General features: G+C 44.9%; 1 protein-coding gene across 3 annotated transcripts in view; it reads right to left on the bottom strand.

The window, feature by feature from the left end:
- The window catches only part of LOC117367937 (ATP-binding cassette sub-family A member 9-like), a 174,314-nt gene that overhangs the window by 70,548 nt on the left and 80,833 nt on the right, over nucleotides 1-22,933 (bottom strand). For all 3 annotated transcript variants that reach the window (XM_033961056.1, XM_033961057.1, XM_033961058.1), the window contains 4 exons: nucleotides 22,505-22,643; nucleotides 17,950-18,040; nucleotides 10,677-10,816; nucleotides 3,135-3,251 (listed from right to left, as the gene is read on the bottom strand). In XM_033961056.1, coding sequence (XP_033816947.1) covers nucleotides 3,135-3,251; nucleotides 10,677-10,816; nucleotides 17,950-18,040; nucleotides 22,505-22,643 — 487 coding nt within the window. The remainder of the gene's footprint in view (nucleotides 1-3,134; nucleotides 3,252-10,676; nucleotides 10,817-17,949; nucleotides 18,041-22,504; nucleotides 22,644-22,933) is intronic.

Below are 22,933 nucleotides of genomic sequence, written 5' to 3'. Positions count from 1 at the left end.
TTAGTTCAAAGAGTTTTATTGATTTTATAAAAGATGAAATACAAAGCCAACAATATGCGTGCTCCAACAAGGAGCACATTATAACAATGTCATTAACAAATGTGAAGTGCATCCACAGTGGAATAATAGTCATAAATGATTGAATGCATCAGAAATAAAATAGAAGTTGAAAAGACATTAGTTCAGGAAAAGGAAATAAGACATATTAGGTGTTGAGTTCTAACAATGTACCAGAGTAATCAGTCTAAATGATCCAAGCATAAAATAAAGAAATTGACATAAACAATATTAAATGAAACATGGTAAAACCGGAGAGGTGCCTGAAATTAAAAGACTAAGGGTGAAGCAAGATACAAATTATACTAATTAGTACAGAAGTCAAGAGTCTGATTTACAATATTCAAGCAAGGGGAACCAAGTTTTTGCATAAGAGGACATAGAATTATTGCGTTCAGCAAAATGACATTCATATTTCACAAGGAGACATATTGAGTTCCACCATTGATTGACATGTAGTTTAGTGGTATCTTTCCAATTGTGAAGGATAGTGGAGAGAGCAGTAAATAAAAGTACAATTAACAAACGTTCATGAGTAATGGATAAGGGGGAAGAGAGTATCGAAGAGCCATTAAACAATAAGTCAAAGGAAAACGCATCGGTAATATGCAAGATACGGGCAGTTTCTTAATAGAGACTATTTTTTTTCAATCTTGCATTTTTCCAATGTTGCACCACCCTATAGATTGACAAAAGTATTCTATCTATACTCAGGCCAACCAGAATGCTGGAGTGCCAGGAAAAGTAAGCAGAGGTGCCCAGGTATCAGAGGTACAGATGTCGGAATAGCATATGGAAAAAGCAAAGAAGGAAGAGAGTGCCCTTGGAGGGAAGGAGAGAAAGGAGGAAAGAATGGTGACCACAGAGATCGTGCCCATGTAGATGAGGGGAAGGGGAGAGAAAAGGCAGGAGACAGTGCTCATGGAGGGGAGGGGAAAGGAGGTGATCATGCCTATGGATGGGAAAATTTGAGAAAGAGGAAGAAAAATTAAAGTAGAATGCCAAAGATGGCTCTAGTTAAGCGCAAAGACAGGCAAGCGAGATGTCTACACAAACAAAACAGTTACATTTATTATATCCAAATACATAATAAAAAACACATCACGATAAAGTCCAAAAGTAGGTTCTCAATTGGTGTAACTGTTCTGGTTGTGTACCGTATTTTCACGCATATAACGCGCATACGTGTATAACACGCATACGCGTATAGCGCGCGGGAACAACGCATTTATGTAAAAAAATTCTATATAGCACGCACACGCGTATACCGCGCATGCTGCTAAAACCTCCTCCCGCCACCCCCGCTTACTCCCTCTTCTGGCCCTGCGAACCGGCATCCTCCCCACCCCGCTCACATCACCCCCCTCCCCCCCCACGATCCTACTTCCCCCCCAGCACCGCAAAGACATTCTTACCCTGATTGGGCACCGGCACCAGCACCAATCCACAGGACGTGCCAGTGCCAGTGCCCGAAGATCCTCCCTCGCCTGGGCTGGGCTTTGAGCATTTGCGCATGCTCAAAGCCTTCTGGTCTCGCTCTCTCTGAGATTCTCCCTCTTCCCTGTGCTGGGCTGGACTGGGCTTTGAGCATTTGCGCATGCTCAAAGCCTTCTGGTCTCGCTCTCTCCGAGATTCTCAGATTCAGAATCTCGGAGAGAGCGAGACCAGAAGGCTTTGAGCATGCGCAAATGCTCAAAGCCCAGTCCAGCCCAGCACAGGGAAGAGGGAGGATCTCCCTCGCACCGCCCAGCCCAGCCCAGCCCAAGAGAAGGAGGATCTTCGGGCACTGGCACGTCCTGTGCATTGGTACTGGTGCCAGTGCCCAATCGGGGTAAGCAATGTCTTTGCGGTGCTGGGGGGGATGTAGGATCGCGGGGGAGGGGGGGTGTGACGCGAGCAGGGGGGAGGATGCCGGATCGCAATGAAAAAAAAAATTGTATAACGTGCTCACACATATAACACGCATGGTTATGCTCGGTTTGTAAAATCGTGTATAACGCGCGCGTTATATGCGTGAAAATACGGTAGACATCTTTGTCACGTTTTGGTTTTTTGTGATTTCATTATGTATGTTGGATATGCGGAATATAAAGTTTTTAAAATCAATCAATCAATCTCGCTTGCCTCTCTTTGTGCTCAGCTTTGAGTTCTTTCTCTTTGGCGACACAAAGATGGATATAGGGCAGGACGTGAAGGAGGAACACAACGATTAGAAAGATAAAATCATCAGACAACAAAGGTAAGCATAATGATTTTATTTTGTATTTTAAAAGTGAAAAGTGTAAGCCTGACATCTTTTGGTAGCCCTCAGAGCTTTCGTGAACCGGCATCGCCCCCCAAACCGGCATCGCCTCCAGTCACGTGCCGCCCCCCCACCCCCCTGCGATCTGGCACCGGCACCAGCACCAACGCACAGGACATGCCGGTGCCCGAAGATCCTCCGTCTTGCCTGGCCCAGGCAAGACCCAGCCCAGGCAAGAGAGAGGATCTTCGGGCACCAGCATGTCCTGTGCGTTGGTGCTGGTGCCAGATCGGGGTAAGGGATTGTGTTTGGGTGCGCGGGCGGGGGATGCTGGATCGCGGGGAGGGGAGGGGAGGGGGGCTCGCAAATCGAGTCAACGCTCGGTTTGCAAGGCACAATTTGTGGGAATGTTTTGCTCGTCTTGCATAACACTCGCAAACTGCGTTACTCGCAAACTGAGGTTTGACTGTACTTTTAATCTGTATTATTGTTTTGTTTGGAGCGTCAGGAGCTACTGCTTCAGGATGATATGTATCTGTCAATTGTATGATTCATGTCTGTTATGTATGTTGTTATATGGAAGCCGCTTAGATTTCAGGCGGTATATAAATCTTTATATATATATATATATATATATAGCCAAAAACCTAGAAGTACATTTGAAGCCTTTTCCTATATATTGGAAGTCTTCAGAAAAAGTCTGTCAAGCTATGAGCCCCCAAATACGTATTTTGATCTTAAACTAACCAGAGAGAAATGTTGGTGCTTCATTATGTGACGTGTAACATTCAAGGGTTGTTTTTTTTTTGGGGGGGAGGGGGTTGGTCATTGTTACCTCCTTGATCCGTTTCTGCCTCTCCCTCTAACTTCAAGAACACTTGGTCCAAAGTTCCCATGGAAACTCCGTAATGAACAATATCCTGACTCATTGTGTCCAAAACACAGAAGAGATCTGAAAAGAGAAAACACCCATAAAAAGCTATTGATCTCATACGTTCATCTACCTAGGTAGGACAATAGAGAAAGAGTGAAGATAAAATAAATTGAAAAGGAACTCGGATTAGGGGTAAAATGTCACAACTTCTGCAGCTGGGAAATAGGGTATATCTTTAGGAGCACAGATGGAAGTGGGTGTAGTCTGTCTTTTTCTGCTGTCCTCTACAATGCGCTGTGAGGTCAATATTTAGACCCTGCGAGGATTACGCTGGCCGGGTGGCCCACAAGAAACAGACGGCCGCTACATTGGAGCCGGTGCTTAACCCGGTCACAAACACTTCAGCGCAGCGTTGTCGCTTCCGTCTCCTCGCCCCCCACTCTTGAAGGGACAGACATCCCATCACTCCCGTCCCCTAAGTTGTAGTATCAAGTTTCAAGTTTATTTAAAATATTTGATATAATCGTAGTATCCGAATCCAATGCGATTTACAAAATTAAAAATAAAAAAAATAAAAAATTTCCAACAAACAGGACATTAAAGACAATTGTGACGTAAAAACACTGATGAAGAGGAAGGGGGGGGGGGGGAAATGGATTAAATACAATTCGAAAATAAATAAAAAGGAAGGGTAAGGAAACAAAAAGGTTGGGGAACGGTACCCACTTAATTTCTACTTAAGTGTTCCTTGTCCAGATAAATTCCAGGGAATGAGATAATGTGATTATGAAAAGGGTCAGTGAAAGGCGTCCTTAAACAGCCAGCTTTTTAGTAGGCCTTTAAATTTAGTAGGTAATTTTTCTTCTCTTATATTGAGAGGAAGTGAGTTCCAAATTTGGGGAGCTGTAACAGAAAAGATCGAATCCCTCCTTGAATAAATAATTTGTAGTGAGGGAGTTACCAGCAGGGATTTTTCTTCTGATCTAAGAGATCTTACAGGAGTGTATGGTATTAAAATCTTTCTAAAAATGCTGTGGCTTTGTTTACTAATATCTTATGTGTCAGTAAGGCAATTTTACAAGTGATTCTGTGGTTTACCGGTAACCTGTGATTTTCCTTTAACAATGGGGTTACATGATCAAATTCTTTTCTATTCATGATAATTTTTATTCAAGTTTCAAGTTTAATAGTGTTTGATTTTTACGCAATGTCATATATTTCAATGCGTATAACATGTATCCGTTATATAAAAGAGAACAGGGTGGACAAAATAAAATAAAATAAGACAATACATACATATCATTTTTGTTCTATTACAAACTGATACAAATGGATGTTGGGAGGGACTACAATTTATAAAAAAGGGGAACATTTGAGGTAAGAACACAAAGGATGGGATCACTTGAGGAAAGGTATAAGATGAAGATATTTTAATAATTTGTATAGATTTAGTTTTATTGAACAGACTACAGTGGTACCTTGGATTACGAGCATAATCCGTTCCAGGAGCATGCTCGTAATCCAAAATGCTCGTTTATCAAAACGAGTTTCCCCATAGGAAATAATGGAAACTCGCTTTGATACGTTCCCACCCCCCCGAGGCCAGGGTGCTGCTCCCCCCCCGCTTGCAAAGTCGTCCCCCCCGCGTGATCCGGCACCCCCGTGAGAACAGGCACCCCCCACCCGACTAACTTTAACTCACCCCCCCCCCCGTCTGGCACCGGCACGAGAACCGCTCCCCCCGCTCGCAAAGGCCCCCCCCCCGCAAAACAGAAACCCCCCGCCCAACCAACTTTAACTCACCCCCCCTTTGGCCCCGCACGCAGCCCACAAGAACCAAGATTGGCGAGAGGAAGAATTAGAAGGGCTTGAGCATGCGCAGATGCATGCTCAAAGCCGGCAGAGACTGGGAAGAAGATCTTCAAGCGGCACCGGCTCTTGTGGGCTGCGTGCCGGTGCCAAAGGGGGGGTGAGTTAAAGTTGGTCGGGCGGGGGGGGCGTTCCTGTTCTCGCAGGGGGTGTGCCGATTTGAGCAGGAGGGGGCCCTTTGCGAGCGGGGGGGGAGCGATGCCGGTTATCGGGGGGGTGCTCGCAAATCGAGTCAACACTCGGTTTGCGAGACACGTTTTGCGAGAATGTTTTGCTCATCTTGCAAAACACTCGCAAACCGAGGTTTGACTGTATGTGATATTAGCCTCTTTATAGAAAAAAGATTTTAGGGAATGCTTAAATTTTTTAATCTGATGACCTATTCGTTTAATGCATTAGGGTCAAGATATTATATTTAATTGGTTACTCTATCTATATGTTGAATGCATTTTATAAAGGAAACTTTTAAGGCGCGCTTAAATTTATCTAAGGATGGTTCGCCGCGTAAGTAAATTGGCAAATTATTCCACTGCTGAGGAGCTAATACTGAAAAGATGGTTGCTCTTCTGGTCCCAATTATTTTCAAAGAAGAAATAGTTAGTAAATTTTGTTGTGTTCATCTGAGTGTCCTAAATGGAGAGTAAGGTATTAAGAGTCGGTCCAAGAATATCGGCATATGCGATTGTTGAATTTTAAATGTTATTGCGGTGTTATGGATAATCTGTAGTCTACGTGTTTCTTTTAAGGTAATCCCTTTGTATTGCGCGTTACAATAGTCAATTTTAGAGATGACTAAAGAATGTACAGTGGTGCCTCACACAACGAACTTAATTCGTTCCAGGAGCAAGTTTGTTATGCGAAAAGTTCGTTGTGTGAAACGCGTTTTCCCATAAGAATACATGTAAAACAAAATAATTCGTTCTGCAGCCCTACATTTCCCTCCCTCCACCTCACCTTATATGCAGAGTTTGCCAGCTTTCTTTTTCACCCAGCCGCACGATTTCAAAAAGCTGTGCACGCGCAGCTGCTGGAGTTGATCAATGTTCTCCTCTCCTGCAACTTCCGGTTTCCGGTTGCGTCAGAGGAGAAGATTGAACAACAGAGCATGCGCGCATGTGCTGCTCTTTGAAAGTGTGTGGCTGGCCGAAAAAGAAAGCCGGAAAACTCGGTATCTAAGGTAAGGTGGAGGGAGATGATGGAACACTGCATTCAGACAGGAGGGTGCTGCTGTTCCCGGCTCACATTAGGAAGCGGCGAGAGTAGTTCCGCCCCCCCCCCGGGCCCCTCGGGCGACTTCGTTGTGTGAAACGAAGTTCGTTATAGGGAGCAAGACAAAAAGTTCGTTATGCGCAGCGTTCGCTGTGCGAGGCGTCCGTTATGCGAGGCACCACTGTATTACGATATTTAGTGACGATTTGTCGAGGAATGCAGAGTGAAAATGAGTTCCTTGATGGGGGACCATGAGGGTACACAGTTTGCAAGTGCCGATCGGTACACACATCCCTTAGAAAACCAATGTAACTTATGCGATGTTTGGCACAGAAGCTAGGCGCTGGTCTGTTAGATGAGGGTTGAATGAAAAGTACTGCCTGCCCCTTCATACACTTTTGTTTAAATAAAGATATTGTATGAATAAAAAATATATATAATGTTTAAAATTTGCTCTTTTTGTTACATGGATTTAGGCCCTCTTTTACTAAGGTGCGCTAACTGCTGAGCGCTAAACGCTAATGAGTGCATGTTAGTGTATGGACACGTTAGGGTTTAGCACACGCTAATTCGATTAGTGCACCTTAGAAAAAGAGGGGGTTCATTTTGCCACCCCTATCTGCCAAGGATGGACAAGTTTTAGAAAGCCACCGTAAAAGAACCGCACGCCTTCTCTCTTCAACCAGTCGCTCAAATCCATTCCATCTCTTACAAGTTGATTAAAAATGCGATTAAACGCCTATCTTGAATTCTAGGCATTCTACATTAATAAAAAGGGGTACAAAATTTAAAATTTATAGACACGGACAAAAAAAGATACACGGACTTGACCTAGTGGATGGGGGGGAGAACTATAATGTCGCACAGAAAAGAGAACATTCAAAGGATAAACAACAGGAAGAGGGTAGGGAACCTTCTGTGTCGCTGGACATTTTTAGAGAAAAAAGGAAAGATCATTATTCAAAAGCATCTTTAATGCTCCTTTAAATTTATCTAAATTTTGCTCCTCTCTGATAAGACTAGGCAGAGAGTTCCAGATTGTAGGGGTAGTTACGGAGAAGTTGGCTGCACGGTGGGTCCCAATGATCTTTAGTGAGGGTACCACGAAAAGATGCTGTGTAGCAGATCTTAACGCTCTGAGAGGGTCGTGTGGTAGGAGGAGTTTATCTCTTCGAGTCGTAACAAGATGCCCCACGTCAACACAATCATTACCACACACAATCTGCACGTGGCAGGGAATTTCAATTACAGGGACTCCTTCAACCGTCAGAAATTCTATCACAGCGTGTTGCGTAAATTAAACCAAGTGCTCACGGCATGGCTTCTGTTTCACATGCAACGGCCTCTTCATACAGACAATCAAGGTGCACAAAGAGATTTTAAGGAATGTGTGAACGCATGTACAAAATTAATAACAATAATAATTTTATTATTATATACCGCCAAAGCCATAGTAGTTCAAGGCAGTTTACAAGAAGAAGAGATGGACAGTCAGCGAAAAAATAACAATGGAGTCATTGGTTATATAAAGTCACAATATAGGGATATCGAGTACATGTGAAAAGAGTACAGGGGAAGGTTTAAGAGTTCTTGGTGCTGCCACCTGTTGATAAACTATGGAGGTGGAGGCATTAGTTTTCATTCAACCCTTGTAAGATCACTCTCAGAAGAGAAATTTAAAATTGGTCTATAGCTGCTAAAGCCTAACCCCCCCTTTTACTAAACCGCTGCTCCCGCCACTTATATCGCGGTTTTGTAATGGGGGGGTTAATTAATTTTCCTTACAAGTAGGTGAATCATTGCTGCTTTCAGGCTTATCAGTTTTCTGATTTTGTGAACAAGTTCATTACTACAGATATTAATAAAAGTGATCCAAATTACTAATTTTGCCAGCATTATATATATATATATATATATCAACGTATGCTAAAATTAGTTTTAAATTTCCATTTATGTATTTTTTTCCTAGGGTATAGGGTGTAACTTATTAACAAGGGGTCTCCAAGCTTTATATAGCGAGGGCCTTCACCAAGTCTAAATCCTGTACTATGGGCTCCTTTTACGAAGCCGCGTCAGCGGTTTTACACGCGTAATAGTGCGCGCTAATGTGCTGGCCGCGCTAGCCACTACCGCCTCCTCTTGAGCAGGCGGTAGTTTTTCAGCTAGCGCGGGGGTGAGCGCGATAGAAAGTCACCGTGCGCTAAAGCCGCTGACGCGGCTTCGTAAAAGGAGCCCCACATGCAACAAATTAACATATACTAAGGGCTCCTTTCACGAAGCTGCGATAGCGTTTTTAACGCACACACCGGATTAGTGCATGCTATAGTGCGCGCTAGCCGAAAAAACTACCCGCCTTCTCAAGAGGAGGCGGTAGCGGCTAGCGCATGCGGCATTTTAATGCGCGCCAATCCGCGCGTTAAGGCCCTACCGCGCCTTCATAAAAGGAGCTCCAAGTGATTGGTAAAAAGCTGCAGTATGCATTTAAAAATTCCAATTAAAACAAATGCACGAAACAAACTGAATGAAACTGCCAAAGATTTTGGAACCCCCCCCCCCCCACATGAACCAAACATTTTGGCCTGTGTTCATCCCAATCAGCAATGCTTGCTGCAGGTTTCCGGGTCTCGCTGCGCCTTTGTCAGGTAGAGACTGACGCTTCAGCCACCATGCTGTGGCTTTCTTCAGGGTCTGCTCTGAAGGATTCATAGTCATTTGCATGCGAGACTTCGGCGTGCTGACATTACAGCGCTGACAGTTTGGCGCAAGACCCCAGCGCGCCGCCTAAAAAGTTATTTTTAAAGAGCTCCGACGCGGGGTGTGAGTGGGGATCCCCCCCAGTTTACTTCATACTCTTCGCGCTGCCGTTGGGGGGGTGGGGTTGAGGGGTTGGAACCCTCCATTATAGAGTAAACTTAACTTTTTCTTGATTTTTTAGGAAAAAGTTGTTTTCTCTATAATGTGGGGGGTTGCCCCCCCACACCCTCCCAACAGCAGCGCGAAGAGTATGAAGTAAACTGGGGGGTTCTCCACTCACACTCCGCATCGGAGCTCTTTAAAAGTAACTTTTAAAGAGTTCCGACGCGGGGTGTGAGTGGGGAACCCCCCCCCCCAGTTTACTTCATACTCTTCGCACTGCCATTGGGGAGAGGGGGTTTGGGGGTTGGAACCCTCCATTATAGAGTAAACTTAACTTTTTCAGGAAAAAGTTGTTTTCTCTATAATGGGGGGGGGGGGGGTTGCACCCCCCACACCCCCCCCCAACGGCAGTGCGAAGAGTATGAAGTAAACTAGGGGGGTTCTCCACTCACACCCCGCGTCGGAGCTCTTTAAAAGTAACTTTTTGAAGTCTGCAGTGTGACTTCGGAAATAGTGGGTTCACTGACCTGATTGGGAACAAGGAACAGCATGGTAGCTGAAACGTCGGTTTCTAATTGACAAAGATTCAGCGAAACCCGGAAACCTGCAACAAGCACAATGCCAGCTGCGGAAACACTGAGAGAACATCTAACCCAGCTCAAAGGGGAGAACATCTTTAAACCTACCAGAGACTTTTTAGATTCTATGGACTTTCACAACAAAACTCAAATTTCTGACCAACTGACTTTCCCGCCAAAATTCAAATTGGTGGACTGCCCTGTTCCCAATCAGGTCAGTGAACCCTCTATTTCCAAAGTCACACTGCAGACTTCAGAGCACACACTGAAGAAAGCCACAACATGGTGGCTGAAGCGTCGGCTTCTACCTGACAAAGACGCAGCGAGACCCGGAAACCTGCAACAAGCACAATGCCAGCTGCGGAAACCCTGAGAGAACATCTAACCCAGCTCGACGGAGAGAATACCTTTAATCCTACCAGAGACTTTTTCCATTCTATGGACTTTCACAAGAAAACTCAAATTTCCGACCAACTGACTTTCCCGCCAAAATTCAAATTGGTGGACTGCCCTGTTCCCAATCAGGTCAGTGAACCCTCTATTTCCAAAGTCACACTGCAGACTTCAGAGCACACCCTGAAGAAAGCCACAACATGGTGGCTGAAGCGTCGGTTTCTACCTGACAAAGACGCAGCGAGACCCGGAAACCTGCAACAAGCACAATGCCAGCTGTGGAAACCCTGAGAGAATAACGCCTGAAACATCTGCAAGACCTACCAGCTCCTTTAATCAACCAGCCTGGACAAGGATGAAAGGGGGCAGGCAACCGCTTCAAAATGGTGAAGAATTTTAACCCTGCCTAAACTCCGACAGCTCAACTCATTGGAGAAAACCTCAAAAAAGTAGTGAAATTGTTCCTCCCTCTTTACTGGAATTGAGAAAACGTAACCTTTGGAACAACAATTTCAGTCCTTCTCACAAACTGAGCTAGACAAGAAAGAAGGAAATTCAAAGACCCCCTCCCCCCCCCCCCCCCAACAGTAATAGTCACCTGGAAAGGCATCCATATTCTCAAAGGGTAGAGAATATATCAATTCTTCTTTATTTTGACCAGATAACTTAGCATCAGGGATGTATTGCTGGACCAGAGATGTCATTCTGTCGGAATCACAACTTTCACCTATTTGCATGCTTAGTTGTTTGGTTTTTTTTTTAAAAAAAAGGAATGAATAATTAGTGCAGAATACCAGTAGGACGTCGTTGAAAAGCACTTATACAAATGAAAATAGTGCCAATCTGAGAAATACTTTAGCATTAAATCATCGTTACATATATGCTTAACCTCAGACATATCCACGTTTCATTAAAATTTTATATAATTGCCTAGTCCCGAGGTTTCTAGGCGAAATACAAAAATAAAACCTGAACAATATTAAAATACATAAACATAATTTTGGGTTTACCAAACGTACATGAACGTTAGGGTAGGTGGGGAGGAACTAATTTGTTAAAAGAAAATAAAATACTCAGGGCTCCTTTTTACTAAGCTGTGATAGCGCTTTTAGCCGCGCGTGCTGTACCTGCGCTACGCGGCTAGAATGAAAGCCAGCTCAATGCTATCGCAGCTTACTAAAGGAGCCCTCAGTCAATCTGCAGCCCAAATTATGCGGGTTACGTGTCAGTGGGGTTTGGGGCAGGCCTAAAGTTTTTATGAAATTCAGCCCCTATCTCTGTAACTTAAATGCACGAATGTGCTCTGTAAATCACTCGGTATCACTTTGCCTAAATAGATTCTCGTTGCAGGGGAATCATTTTACAAAGATTTCTGCACGTGAAAAGTTTCTTCCATGTGCACAACCTGTCTTGCAAAAAGGGCTTTTCGAACATTGGGCAACTGCACAAGGAGGTAAAGACTGCACTAGATTTTATGTAATTTGTGCCCAGGCATTCCCCTGGGTAGACAGAGTAGAACGAAGGAAACGTTTCATTGAGTGGACACTTCTCCCTCAGTATTCGCTGTGATAGGGGTTTAACAGAACCGCAAACACAGAAAAACCGCAAATAACTTTTTCATATGTTATTCGCGGTTTTCTATTAAAAACCATCGCGAATATAGTGAAACTGCGAATAATAGGGTGGGAGATCTTGTCTGTTCCTGAAGGAGAGGCAAAACACGGTGAAGAAAGTGCTGGGAATTGGCAATTTTTTCTGTAAACGCTTGGAATCGGCGATTTCTCTATGCAAGCTTATGTAATTTGGGGGGAGGAGCCAGCAAGCTAAAAACCGTGAATAATCGAAACCGTGAATACTGATTCCGCGAATGTGTTCCCTGCCACCGGGCTGTCTGCTTCCGTGGCTGTATTCGATTTGCAGCTCGCGACGGCTTGCGTCGTACGGCAGCTTGCGTCGGTTCGCATGATATGAGTGACTCAGTTGCTCCGATTGTGGATATTTTACTGCCGCATCAATAATGATCCACCAGCATGTGAAGAACAGGACTCCAGCAACGGTGTTGCACTTTTCGCTCCCGTCGATGCACTCGGAGCACCTCCCGCTGTCCAGGAAGCCGGACATTATGTTTCCCTGAGGCCACCCACCGCGAGTCCCGCAGCTGCCCCTTCTCCGGTGCCCCCAACCCCCTTCGACGCGGCTCCTTTTTTTCCCCAGATACGTCTCGCCGTTCCACAAACAGGGTCAGAGAGAGATAGGCAGGGGGCCAGGGAGAGAGGCAGACAGAAAGAAGTGGAGGGGGAGAGGAAAAAGGGGCTGCTTTGAGGGGGGGGTGCTGGGGGGCAGGCAGCAATCTTGGTTTGCTCGGGGGGCCAGGGAGAGAGCCAGACAGAAAGAAATGGAGGGGGAGAGGGAAAAAGGGGCTGCTTTGGGGGGTGCTGGGGGGCAGGCAACAATCTTGGTTTGCTCAGGGGGGCCAGAGAGAGATAGGCAGGGGGCCAGGGAGAGAGACAGACAGAAAGAAGGGGAGGGGGAGAGGGAAAAGGGGCTGCTGGGGGGCAGGCAGCAATCTTGGTTTGCTCGGGGGGCCAGAGAGACATAGGCAGGGGTCCAGGGAGAGAGACAGAGAGTCAGAAAGAAAGACAGACAGACAGCGGCTAAGGAGACAGAGAGACAGAAATAAAGACAGACACATTTATTCTAGCACCCGTTAATGTAAAGGGCTTAAAGACTAGTATTTTATCAAATATAATCTCCCTCATTAGGGTTACCAGAAGGCTGGTTTTCCTGGACAGGTCCTCCTTTTGAAGACATGTCCAAGGGTCTGGACGGCTTTTCTCCAGGTTTTGAAAAGCTTCCCAAAACTAGGTGATGTCACACACAAGTGTGCGTGACATCATCGCGTCGTGTCCACACATGCATGGATACCATGTGGGGGCAGGGCTGGGGCAGAACAGGGCGGTCCTGGGGGCTGTCACCAATCGGCTCAGGACAATGGGCCCTGAGCGGCTGAGACAAGGGAGTTGTGCTCTTGTGAGCCACGGAGGGCTGCACAAGGAAAATTAATGGAAGAAAAATATTGCCACAACAGGAAAGTGTATTCGCTTAAATCAATTCAGAATTTATTCTTTCACTGGAACTTTAACAAAAACTCGGTCAGGATGTTTCATACGTTTAGAAGATAGTCCCCAAACAATAGTAGCAAGAAACAAAACAAAACAAAACAGCAAACTGTCCCAAAGTGGAAATGTTTAAAAGTTCAAGTCTTTTTCTAAGATTCAGGCTATTGGCTTCAGCCCCTACTCATTTCCAAGCAATGAAAACCAAAATATTCAAAATACAAACAGTTCTTGAATTGACTACCACAGCACTAGTCAGAGCAACGGCTGTGACTTACCCAGCTGCTAGAATGCTGGGCAGGTAGTGCACTTCCTGCCAAACAGGCCCACTATCCCACCACAAAATACGTGAGGCGAACCCCCCCCACTACCTGGGCTGGTAACAGTCCTTTCTCATGGAAGAGAAACACAAAGAACAAAAAAACCTTCACAAAAGTCTTTCAGTCTTCTGGAGCTCTTGATTACTAAAGCTCCCACAGGGCAATGCATAACCATGGAAGTCCTTCATATAATAAGGTCACAGCTACTCACATTTATTCCTCGAGCGGCTTGCCTTCCAGGAAGCCCACTTCCATTGGAAGAATGTCACTCATTGGAGCTGCAGAAGAATCTAGGTCAATATCTATGGCTTGGGATTCTTCATTCTCCTTGAAAGCAGATTCTTCTCCGGCTTCCATCAGCTCCATACATTCAAGTGGAGAACTGCCATCAGTATCTCCCAGCCCTGAGCTCTCCTGCCTGTCCTGTGCCTCTCCTCCTTTTAACTGACTTCCCAGGAGCTTTCCTCTCTGGGCAACTAGTTTGTAGCCCCGCCCCCAACCCTCAGGTGGGAAGTATTTCCTATCAGCAACCCTGGGCCTGAGAGGGGGATAGGTGCTCTGCACTCGTGCTCTCTGACTCCCTCTAGAGAGCAAGGGAGAAATAGCATCAGGAGAATCAAAAAAAGGTTTATCTGTAACACTGGGGGAAGGGTTGGCCTTTAAACTGGGCTCTGCACTAGGGACACACCTAGCAGGCATAGGCTGCGTACCACAGGGCATGGCCGTGGGTCCGGATTTTCCTGAAAGAAAATCTGGTAACCCTATCCCTCATTTTATAAACCTGAAGCCTAGAGTCACGCGCCAATTGTACGGTATGATATAGAACAGTGGTCTCCAACGTGCAGCCCCCGGGGCTCACGCAGTTCCAGAAGTCCTCCATTGAAGCCGTCAAACAGTTAGGCTGAAATGCTCTCCAAATCCTGCCCACACGAAACAGTAACTGCAAAATAATCTCTGAAGGGTGGTAATCAGGAGTCTCATTGATGGACTTTGCTATCGTTGACAATCCAAAATAAAATGAGTTTTTAAAATATATCGTTGACTGAGAGGGGACATGATCGAAACATTCAAGATAATGAAGGGAATAGACTTAGTAGATAAAGACAGGTTGTTCACCCTCTCCAAGGTAGGGAGAACGAGAGGGCACTCTCTAAAATTGAAAGGGGACAGATTCCGTACAAATGTAAGGAAGTTCTTCACCCAGAGAGTGATGGAAAACTCTTCTGGAGGCTGTTATAGGGGAAAACACCCTCCAGGGATTTAAATAGAGGGAAACACCCTCCGGGGATTCAAGACAAAGTTAGACAAGTTCCTGCTGAACAAGAACGTATGTAGGTAGGGCTGGTCTCAGTTAGAGCGCTGGTCTTTAACCTAAGGGTCGCCGTGGGAGTGGACTGCTGGGCATGATGGACCATTGGTCTGAGCCAGCAGTGGCAATTCTTATGTTCTTATGATATTAGCATTCATTTTTAATGTTTAATACCCAGTCTGAACAAAACAGGTCAAGGCGGTTTACAAAATCAGTACAATGTGAAAGCTTGAACTCTTTTGGTGGCCCCCCCAGAGCTTTTGTCTATTCACACTGTGGTCCTGCAAGGTGAGGCATGGCCTAGCGGTATAGCTGCTGCCTCTGCACACAGAGAATGTGGGATCAAATCCCAGGGCTGCGCCTTGTGACCCTGGGCAAGTCACTTAATCCTCTAGTGCCCACCGCTTTGAATGTGCAACTACAAAAAGACAGTGTACACAGTGGCATAGCAAGGGTGAGAGGCCCCCGGGGTGGTGCTGTCCCTCCCCCACCCTCTTTTCTGCCCTTCCGCTCCTTCCCTGCCCCTCCCCCCCACTGCTACATACACATACCCCTTCCCTATTCCGTACTTCTTTTAACTTCTCCAGCGTGAGCAGCATCACCAACTCACTGCCCATGTCAGTGTCATAAGAACAAAAGAATAGCCTTACTGGGTCAGACCAATGGTCCATCAAGCCCAGTAGCTCGTTCTCACGGTGGCCAATCCAGGTCCCTAGTACCTGGCCAAAACCCAAAGAGTAGCAACATTCCATACAGAATCTCAAAGAATAGCAAGATTCCGGAATCCCAGACAGTAACAAGATTCTAGAACCCCAAAGAGTATCAACATTCCATACAGAATTTCAAAGAATAGCAAGATTCCGGAATCCCAGAGAGTAATAAGTTTCTAGAATCCCAAAAAGCAGCAACATTCCATACAGAATCTCAAAGAATAGCAAGATTCCGGAATCCCAGAGAGTAATAAGTTTCTAGAATCCCAAAGAGCAGCAACATTCCATACAGAATCTCAAAGAATAGAAAGATTCTGGAATCCCAGAGAGTAATAAGTTTCTAGAATCTCAAAGAGTAGCAACATTCCATACAGAATCTCAAAGAATAGCAAGATTCCGGAATCCCAGAGAGTAACAAGATTCTAGAACCCCAAAGAGTAGCAACATTCCATACAGAATCTCAAAGAATAGCAAGATCCGGAATCCCAGACAGTAACAAGATTCTAGAACCCCAAAGAGTAGCAACATTCCATACAGAATCTCAAAGAATAGCAAGATTCCGGAATCCCAGAGAGTAACAAGATTCTAGAACCCCAAAGAGTAGCAACATTCCATACAGAATCTCAAAGAATAGCAAGATTCCGGAATCCCAGAGAGTAATAAGTTTCTAGAATCCCAAAAAGCAGCAACATTCCATACAGAATCTCAAAGAATAGCAAGATTCCGGAATACCAGAGAGTAATAAGTTTCTAGAATCCCAAAGAGCAGCAACATTCCATACAGAATCTCAAAGAATAGCAAGATTCCGGAATCCCAGAGAGTAACAAGATTCTAGAATCCCAAAGAGTAGCAACATTCCATACAGAATCTCAAAGAATAGCAAGATTCCGGAATCCCAGAGAGTAATATGATTCTAGAATCCCAAAGAGTAGCAACATTCCATACAGAATCTCAAAGAATAGCAAGATTCCGGAATCCCAGAGAGTAATAAGATTCTAGAACCCCAAAGAGTAGCAACATGCCAGGGGAGGGTCTACCGGTGGGCGGTGGCTCTAGAGGGGGGTGTCACTGGTAAGGGGGGAAGTTCCAGGGGGTGGCGGCATGAGGGAATTGGCATCCTTCCTGCCGCAGACATTCATGTGAGTGGTGGCAGAAGGGAGTGGGCATCTCTTCTGATGCGGACATTCACGGGGGGGTTTGGGGGTGGCGGCAGGAGGTGGTAGGCATCTCTCCTGCAGGTCAACTTAGTGGAGAGGGGAGGGGGGAGGTTCAGAGGTTCCCTGCCGCGGCCGCTCAGCTGATCGTGGCAGGGAGATTTCCTTGCTGCGATCAGCTGATGACAAGGGATTAGGCGCAATTCTCTAACCGGCACCTGCGGCATGGCCGCCAGTTAGAGAATCAGGGTGCTTAGGCGGGGTTAGGCGTTTGTCCATTAGGGTAGATGCGACTCTGTATAGGATGCCAGTCTGTGATTCTCATCCGCTTCTTAGGCGGCTGCTGAGACCGGCGTCCTATACAGAATTTCCCCCTTAATGTCCCAGTGTTGACTGACTCTAGTATCCTGGGACGGAATCCGAGTGCACAGATGTTATCATAGAATAAATAATTAGAGCATGGTCGTGGCATATCCAAATTGTGGCACCCAGTTATAGAATGACCCCCCAATATGCACATACGAACCCCATTTTCAGAATAGCTGGGCTAACTATAGGGGCCGGTTAGTCTTTATCTGTATCATGATGTGTAGTATATGCCATTACGCTACACAATGTTGCATCATGGGAGGGTGTGGTGCAGTGGTTAAAGCTACAGCCTCAGCACCCTAGGGTTGTGGGTTGAAATCCCACACTGCTGCTTGTGACCCTGGGCAAGTCACTTAATCCCCCCCCCCCCCCATTGCCCCAGATACATTAGATAGATTGTGAGCCCACCGGGACAGACAGGGAAAAATGCTGGAGTACCTGAATAATTTCATGTAAACTGTTCTGAGCTCCTCTGGGAGGATAAATAGTGTGAAAAGTTTCAGCCTCTGATCACCAGTGCAGGTATTGTGATGTCATAATGCCTCATTCCATCAATAAGAGCCAACCTCATCAGTGATGTCACAATGGCTGGATTGCCCTACACTTGGATCACTTTTACCACACTTTGGTTTCTAGAGTGGCGCAGTGGTTAAAGCTACAACCTCTGCACCCTGATGTTGTGGGTTCAAATCCACGCTGCTCCTTGTGACCCTGGGCAAGTCACTTAATCCCCCCCATTGCCCCAGGTACATTAGGTAGATTGTGAGCCCACCGGGACAGACAGGGAAAAATGCTGGAGTACCTAAATAATTTGTAATCTGCATAGAATTGTGGGATATCTGGAATATAAATAAATAAAATCTTGATAAAACACACAAATTAATTATTATTACCTCAGCTGATAACCGATGCCCCATTTTCTCTTCAAATATAGAGAAGAACCAATGCATTTTAACTTTCCATTGGAAATCACAGCTTTTCGATCTAAATGGAAAGAACATAAAATAAGGTTTCACAATCGATTATTTGGGTAGTGCCCAAGAATAATCACCTTACTGGGTCAGACCAATGGTTCATCTAGCCCAGTTTCCTGTTTCCAAGTAGCCAATCCAGGTCACAAGTAGAGATCTGCACGGGAACGGGGATCGCGTGAATCCCGCGGGTCCCGTGGGAGTCCTGCAGGACTCCCCCCTAACCCACGGGACTCCCATGGGGACCCCCCTCTGGCCCATGGGACTCCCACGGGGACCCTCCTCTAGCCAACGGGACTCCCACGGGGATGGAAGGCTTTGGAAGCAGGGTTCGTCCATATAATATAATGGACACGTCAGCCTTAGTAAATGAGGGGGTTTATAAGTTAATTACCTGAACAGAAAACAAAAAAAGGGTTCCACCAAAGAGATTCCACAAGGAAAACAGCAGCGCAAACACAAAAGAAACTGTGGAATTGATGATCCTGTTAGAAGTAATTGCTGCTTTTTATGGGGACGGGAAGGGATGGAGGTAATTCCTTGCAGGGATGGGTGGGGACGGAGAAGATCCTGATGGGGACGGAGAGGATCCTTGGCGGGGACGGAGAGGATCCTGGTGGGGACGGGCGGGGATGGGTGGAATTTCTGTCCCCGCACAAGTACCTGTCTCTAGTCACAAGTACCTGGCAAAAATCCAAATAATAGCAACATTCCATGCTACTGATCCCAGGGCATATAAGAACATAAGAATTGCTCAATAATGGCCTATGGGCTTCTCTTAGGAAATTATCCAAACCGTTTTTAAAACCCGCTAAGCTAATTGATTTCACCACATTCTCTGGCAATGTTGTGTGAAGAATTATTTTCTTCAGTTTGTTTTAAATCTACCACTTAGTAGCTTCGTCGCATGTCCCTTTGTCCTAGTATTTTTGAAAGAGTGAACAAGCGATTCACATCTACCCTTTCCATTCCACTCATTATTATATAGACCTTCTCTTCTCCAAGCTGCTCAATAGCAGAGCATGGACTTTTCCTCCAGGAATTTGTCCAAACCTTTTTTAACCCAGCTACAGTACCTTAACTGCTGTTTACACATCCTCTGATAACACGTTCCAGCCAGTCAGGAAAGCAAAGAGGCAAATGGAAGAAAATACAGCAGACACGGTGTAATGGGGGGACAAGACATTTTTTTATATATATTAGTGATAGGAGGAAGTGCAAAAGTGGCATTGTGAGACTCAAAGGTGAAATGGAGGAATATGTAGAGACGTTCATAAAGATAAGACTGAATTTCTTAACAAATATTTCTGTTCTTTGTTCACAGCTGAAGCGCCGGGAGCTGGACCGCAGTAAACAAAAGCAAATAGAGACCCTAATAGATTTTCAGAGGATTGTGTTCGTGAGGAGCTCGCTCAACTAAAGGTGGATAAAGCGATGGGGCCGGATGGTGTTTACTAAGAGAAGTGAGGGAAGTCCTGGCAGCTCTGCTGGTTGACCTTTTCAGTGCTTCTCTAGAGTCAGGAGTGGTACCGGAGGATGGGAGAACCGCGGATGTGATCCCTCTCTACAAGAGTGGAAGTAAGGAAGACATAGGGAACTACAGGCTGGAAAGTCTGACTTCTGTGGTATGTAAATGAATGGACCGACATGTAACACTAGCAGAACACACGAACTTAGTGCTTTTTTACATTGTGGAAATTAAGAACCACAAAAAAATATTTTGATCCTTTATCGTTCAGACTATTGGTGCAGGCATTAGTTTTATCTATTTTAGACTATTGTAACATCATCTATTTAGGAGCACCCAAAAAAATTCTAAGGAAATTAAGGATAATTCAGAATATGGTTGTTCGATTGGTTTTTGGTTTAAAAAAGAATGACCATATTAGTCCATATTATTGTTTACTTCATTGGCTGCCTTTGGAGGCAAATTTTCCTGTATCTGCTTTAAGCTGATATTGGGATTGTCTCCAGCTTACCTTTTTCCTCATTTTGTGTTGCATAGACCATCAAGAGAAACTAGAAACTTCTACTTATTTGCTTATCCAAAAATTAACGGGTGTAGATACAAGACCTTCTTAGATAAGACCCTAGCAACAATCTTGGTTAGGTAAATGTATTCAGCAAGCTACGTTATCCTATTGCTGTTTTCAGAAATTAATTAAGACCACTTTGTTCGATAAGTTTATTACTTAGTGAGTTTTATTATTGAAATTCTATTTTATAAATATATGTATTTTTTACTGTATTATTGTATTTTGCCGATTGTCCAGCTCTTTTTAGTGTAAACCGCCTAGAACTTTTGGTTATGGCGGTATAAAAGAATAAAGTTATTATTATTATTTAAAATAGAGAATAGGGACGTTTCTGGAATCTAGTAGATTGCAGCAGTGTTTCTCAAGTCGGTCCTGGAGTCCCCCCTTGCCAGTCAGGTTTTCAAGATATCCACAATGAATATGCTTGAACGAAATGTGCATATAATGGAGACAGTGTATGCAAATCAAGTTTACGCAAATTCAATGTGGATATCCTGAAAACCTGACTGGCAAGGGGGTAAAGGTTAAATATAAGTGTCTAACCTCAGTGTAGGGGGCTCCCAAACAAGCCATCATCAGATGAACAAACAGACCTCAAAATCCAAAGGATAGCCTTCCTAAGTACTAAGACTTGAAACAAGGGAGATAGACTATCACAGGTCCTGCTCCGGAAAAAGAGCCCAGGAGAAAAAACTCCCTTAGCAGGGAGAAAAACTCTTCTAGGCTCAAAAAACTGGGCATAAGTATCAAAGTTTGATTAAAGGGAACACTCAACAGTGAGGGGGAGTGAAAATCAAGAGGTAAATCACTAAAGTGGGAAGGCAGACTTTCAAGCGCGTTCAGTGTTGAAAAAACCGGCAGACTTTGAAAACATCAAACTTAGCTTTTTGCTGTATGTTCAAATCGCTATCTCTGTTGCTGTCCGTGCAGTGCCTCTTCGCCACAGTCCAAGCACAGGGTAGACACCCTAATACCCACCATAAGCTGCCAACTCCCGGGTGTACTTCAATCAACAAGAGAAACCTTGTTTCGCATTCTAATTGCTGCGTCAGGATAAACGAACCTCTCCATTAATGACTGCACAGAGTATAGGAGGCGGGGCGCCTTAACAGCTGATCCAGATGATATCATTAAACGCGCAAAGATCAAAATTGAAAGGGGAAACTAACTTCATTAGACAGTGGCATAAAATAGCCAGCGCAAAGAGGGATTATAATTGAAACACTCAAAAGATATCATTCTGGTATTTTTGATCTTTTTATTATCTTTTATTTTTGCCACGCCTAGCCATGGCATTAGGTGCCATAAAGCACCTGTGGAGGCACAATTCTGGTGCTTATTTTTTGGGTGCCAGTAGGTACCTTGAAATCAGTTTAAAACGTCATTTAAACGGCGTTTTTCACTGAGCTATAGCACTGTTTAGAGAATCTGGGCTGTGCATAGAAATGCACGCTAACTAGAATTCGGTAAAGGTCATTTTGTGCAGAATGCTCAGAACCTTCTGGATGCCATTTATTGAGTCTCAACGCCACCAAAAAATTGGAGACTATACTCCAGGGGATTTCAAACAATGTCCAATAAATTCTCACTTTAAAAAAATCCCTATTTAAATACATATCAAACAAAATTTTAAGTGAATAATAGTATTCAGTCACATTAACACTATTTAGCACTGGCAACAATGAATCAAAAACGCATCATAGCACTGTTTGATATGCATTTAAATAGGGATTTTTTTTGTGAGAATTTATTGAGTCTCCCCATAATGCGTAGTAGGAAGTTCCCCTTAGGTTATCCAAAATCTAAATGTCTTTCAATACATCCATTTTCTGGTTTGGAAACTTTTCATTTTGCAATTTGATTACGCACTAGAGAATGACACGGTGACAAAATTTGTCACCGTTCCTGTCCCCGCGGATAACCGTGGGAAATAATCCCATGTCATTTTCTAGTGTCTATTTCAACCTCAGTCCTTCTACACCAGCATTCTTCAAAGCAAAGCTTTGCGGGTCAGTGGTTGTGGCCATTCGTACTCTGATTCTTATGTGAGCCAAGGATAATGAAGCCATTGTGACATCACTGATGTGATTGGCTCTTAGGCACTGGTGGAATGAGGCATTATGACATCACAATATCTGCTCTGGATACCAGAGACTGTCATTCTGTAGTGTCTGTTTCAACCTCGGTCCTTCTACACCAGCATTCTTCAAAGCAAAGCTTGCGGGTCAGTGGTTGTGGCCATTCATACTCTGATTCTTCCCTCTCTCCTTAAAGAATGACATGAAGATGGTTTTCCAAGGTTATCCGCGGGGACGGGAACGGTGATGAATTTTGTCACCGTGTCATTCTCTATTATGCACGGAAACTTGTAAGCCGCCTTGGATAAAGGCAGATTAGAAATGTTTTAAAGAAATAAATTTATAAGAAGAGAAAACATTCACCAGCCAGTATGTCAGCTTCATCCATGAACTGGGTGCTCAGCAAAGTGACCCGACCCACTTTGCGCTCTTTCAGTAGTGTCCATATTAGGTGCCGGGAGGCGGGATCTATCCCTGACGTCGGTTCATCTAAGAGCAAAACCTGCCAAAAGAAAAGGAACATGAAATCCATCACCAGTGAGATAAATGGATACTACAGGAGTGCTGCGTTTCTGATTTCAGTGGCGTAGCGAGGGGGAGCGGCACCCCTGCCCCTCCCCCTGCTGCACGTGCCCCTTTCCCGTACATTTTTAACGTTGGCACGAGCAGCTTCTGACTTTCTGCCCGCGTCGGCTTTGGCACTTTCTTCGACGTTGGGTCCCGGAAGTGACGTCGGAGAGAGCGCCGAAGCCGACGTGGGCAGCAAGTTGGTGGGTGCTCGCGCTGACGTTA

Source organism: Geotrypetes seraphini, chromosome 10 (genome assembly GCF_902459505.1).
Source record: "Geotrypetes seraphini chromosome 10, aGeoSer1.1, whole genome shotgun sequence".
In the NCBI taxonomy this organism is placed as follows: Eukaryota; Metazoa; Chordata; class Amphibia; order Gymnophiona; family Dermophiidae; genus Geotrypetes; species Geotrypetes seraphini.
Note: the sequence above shows the minus strand (reverse complement) of the source record. Positions and strands in the feature narration are given on the sequence as shown.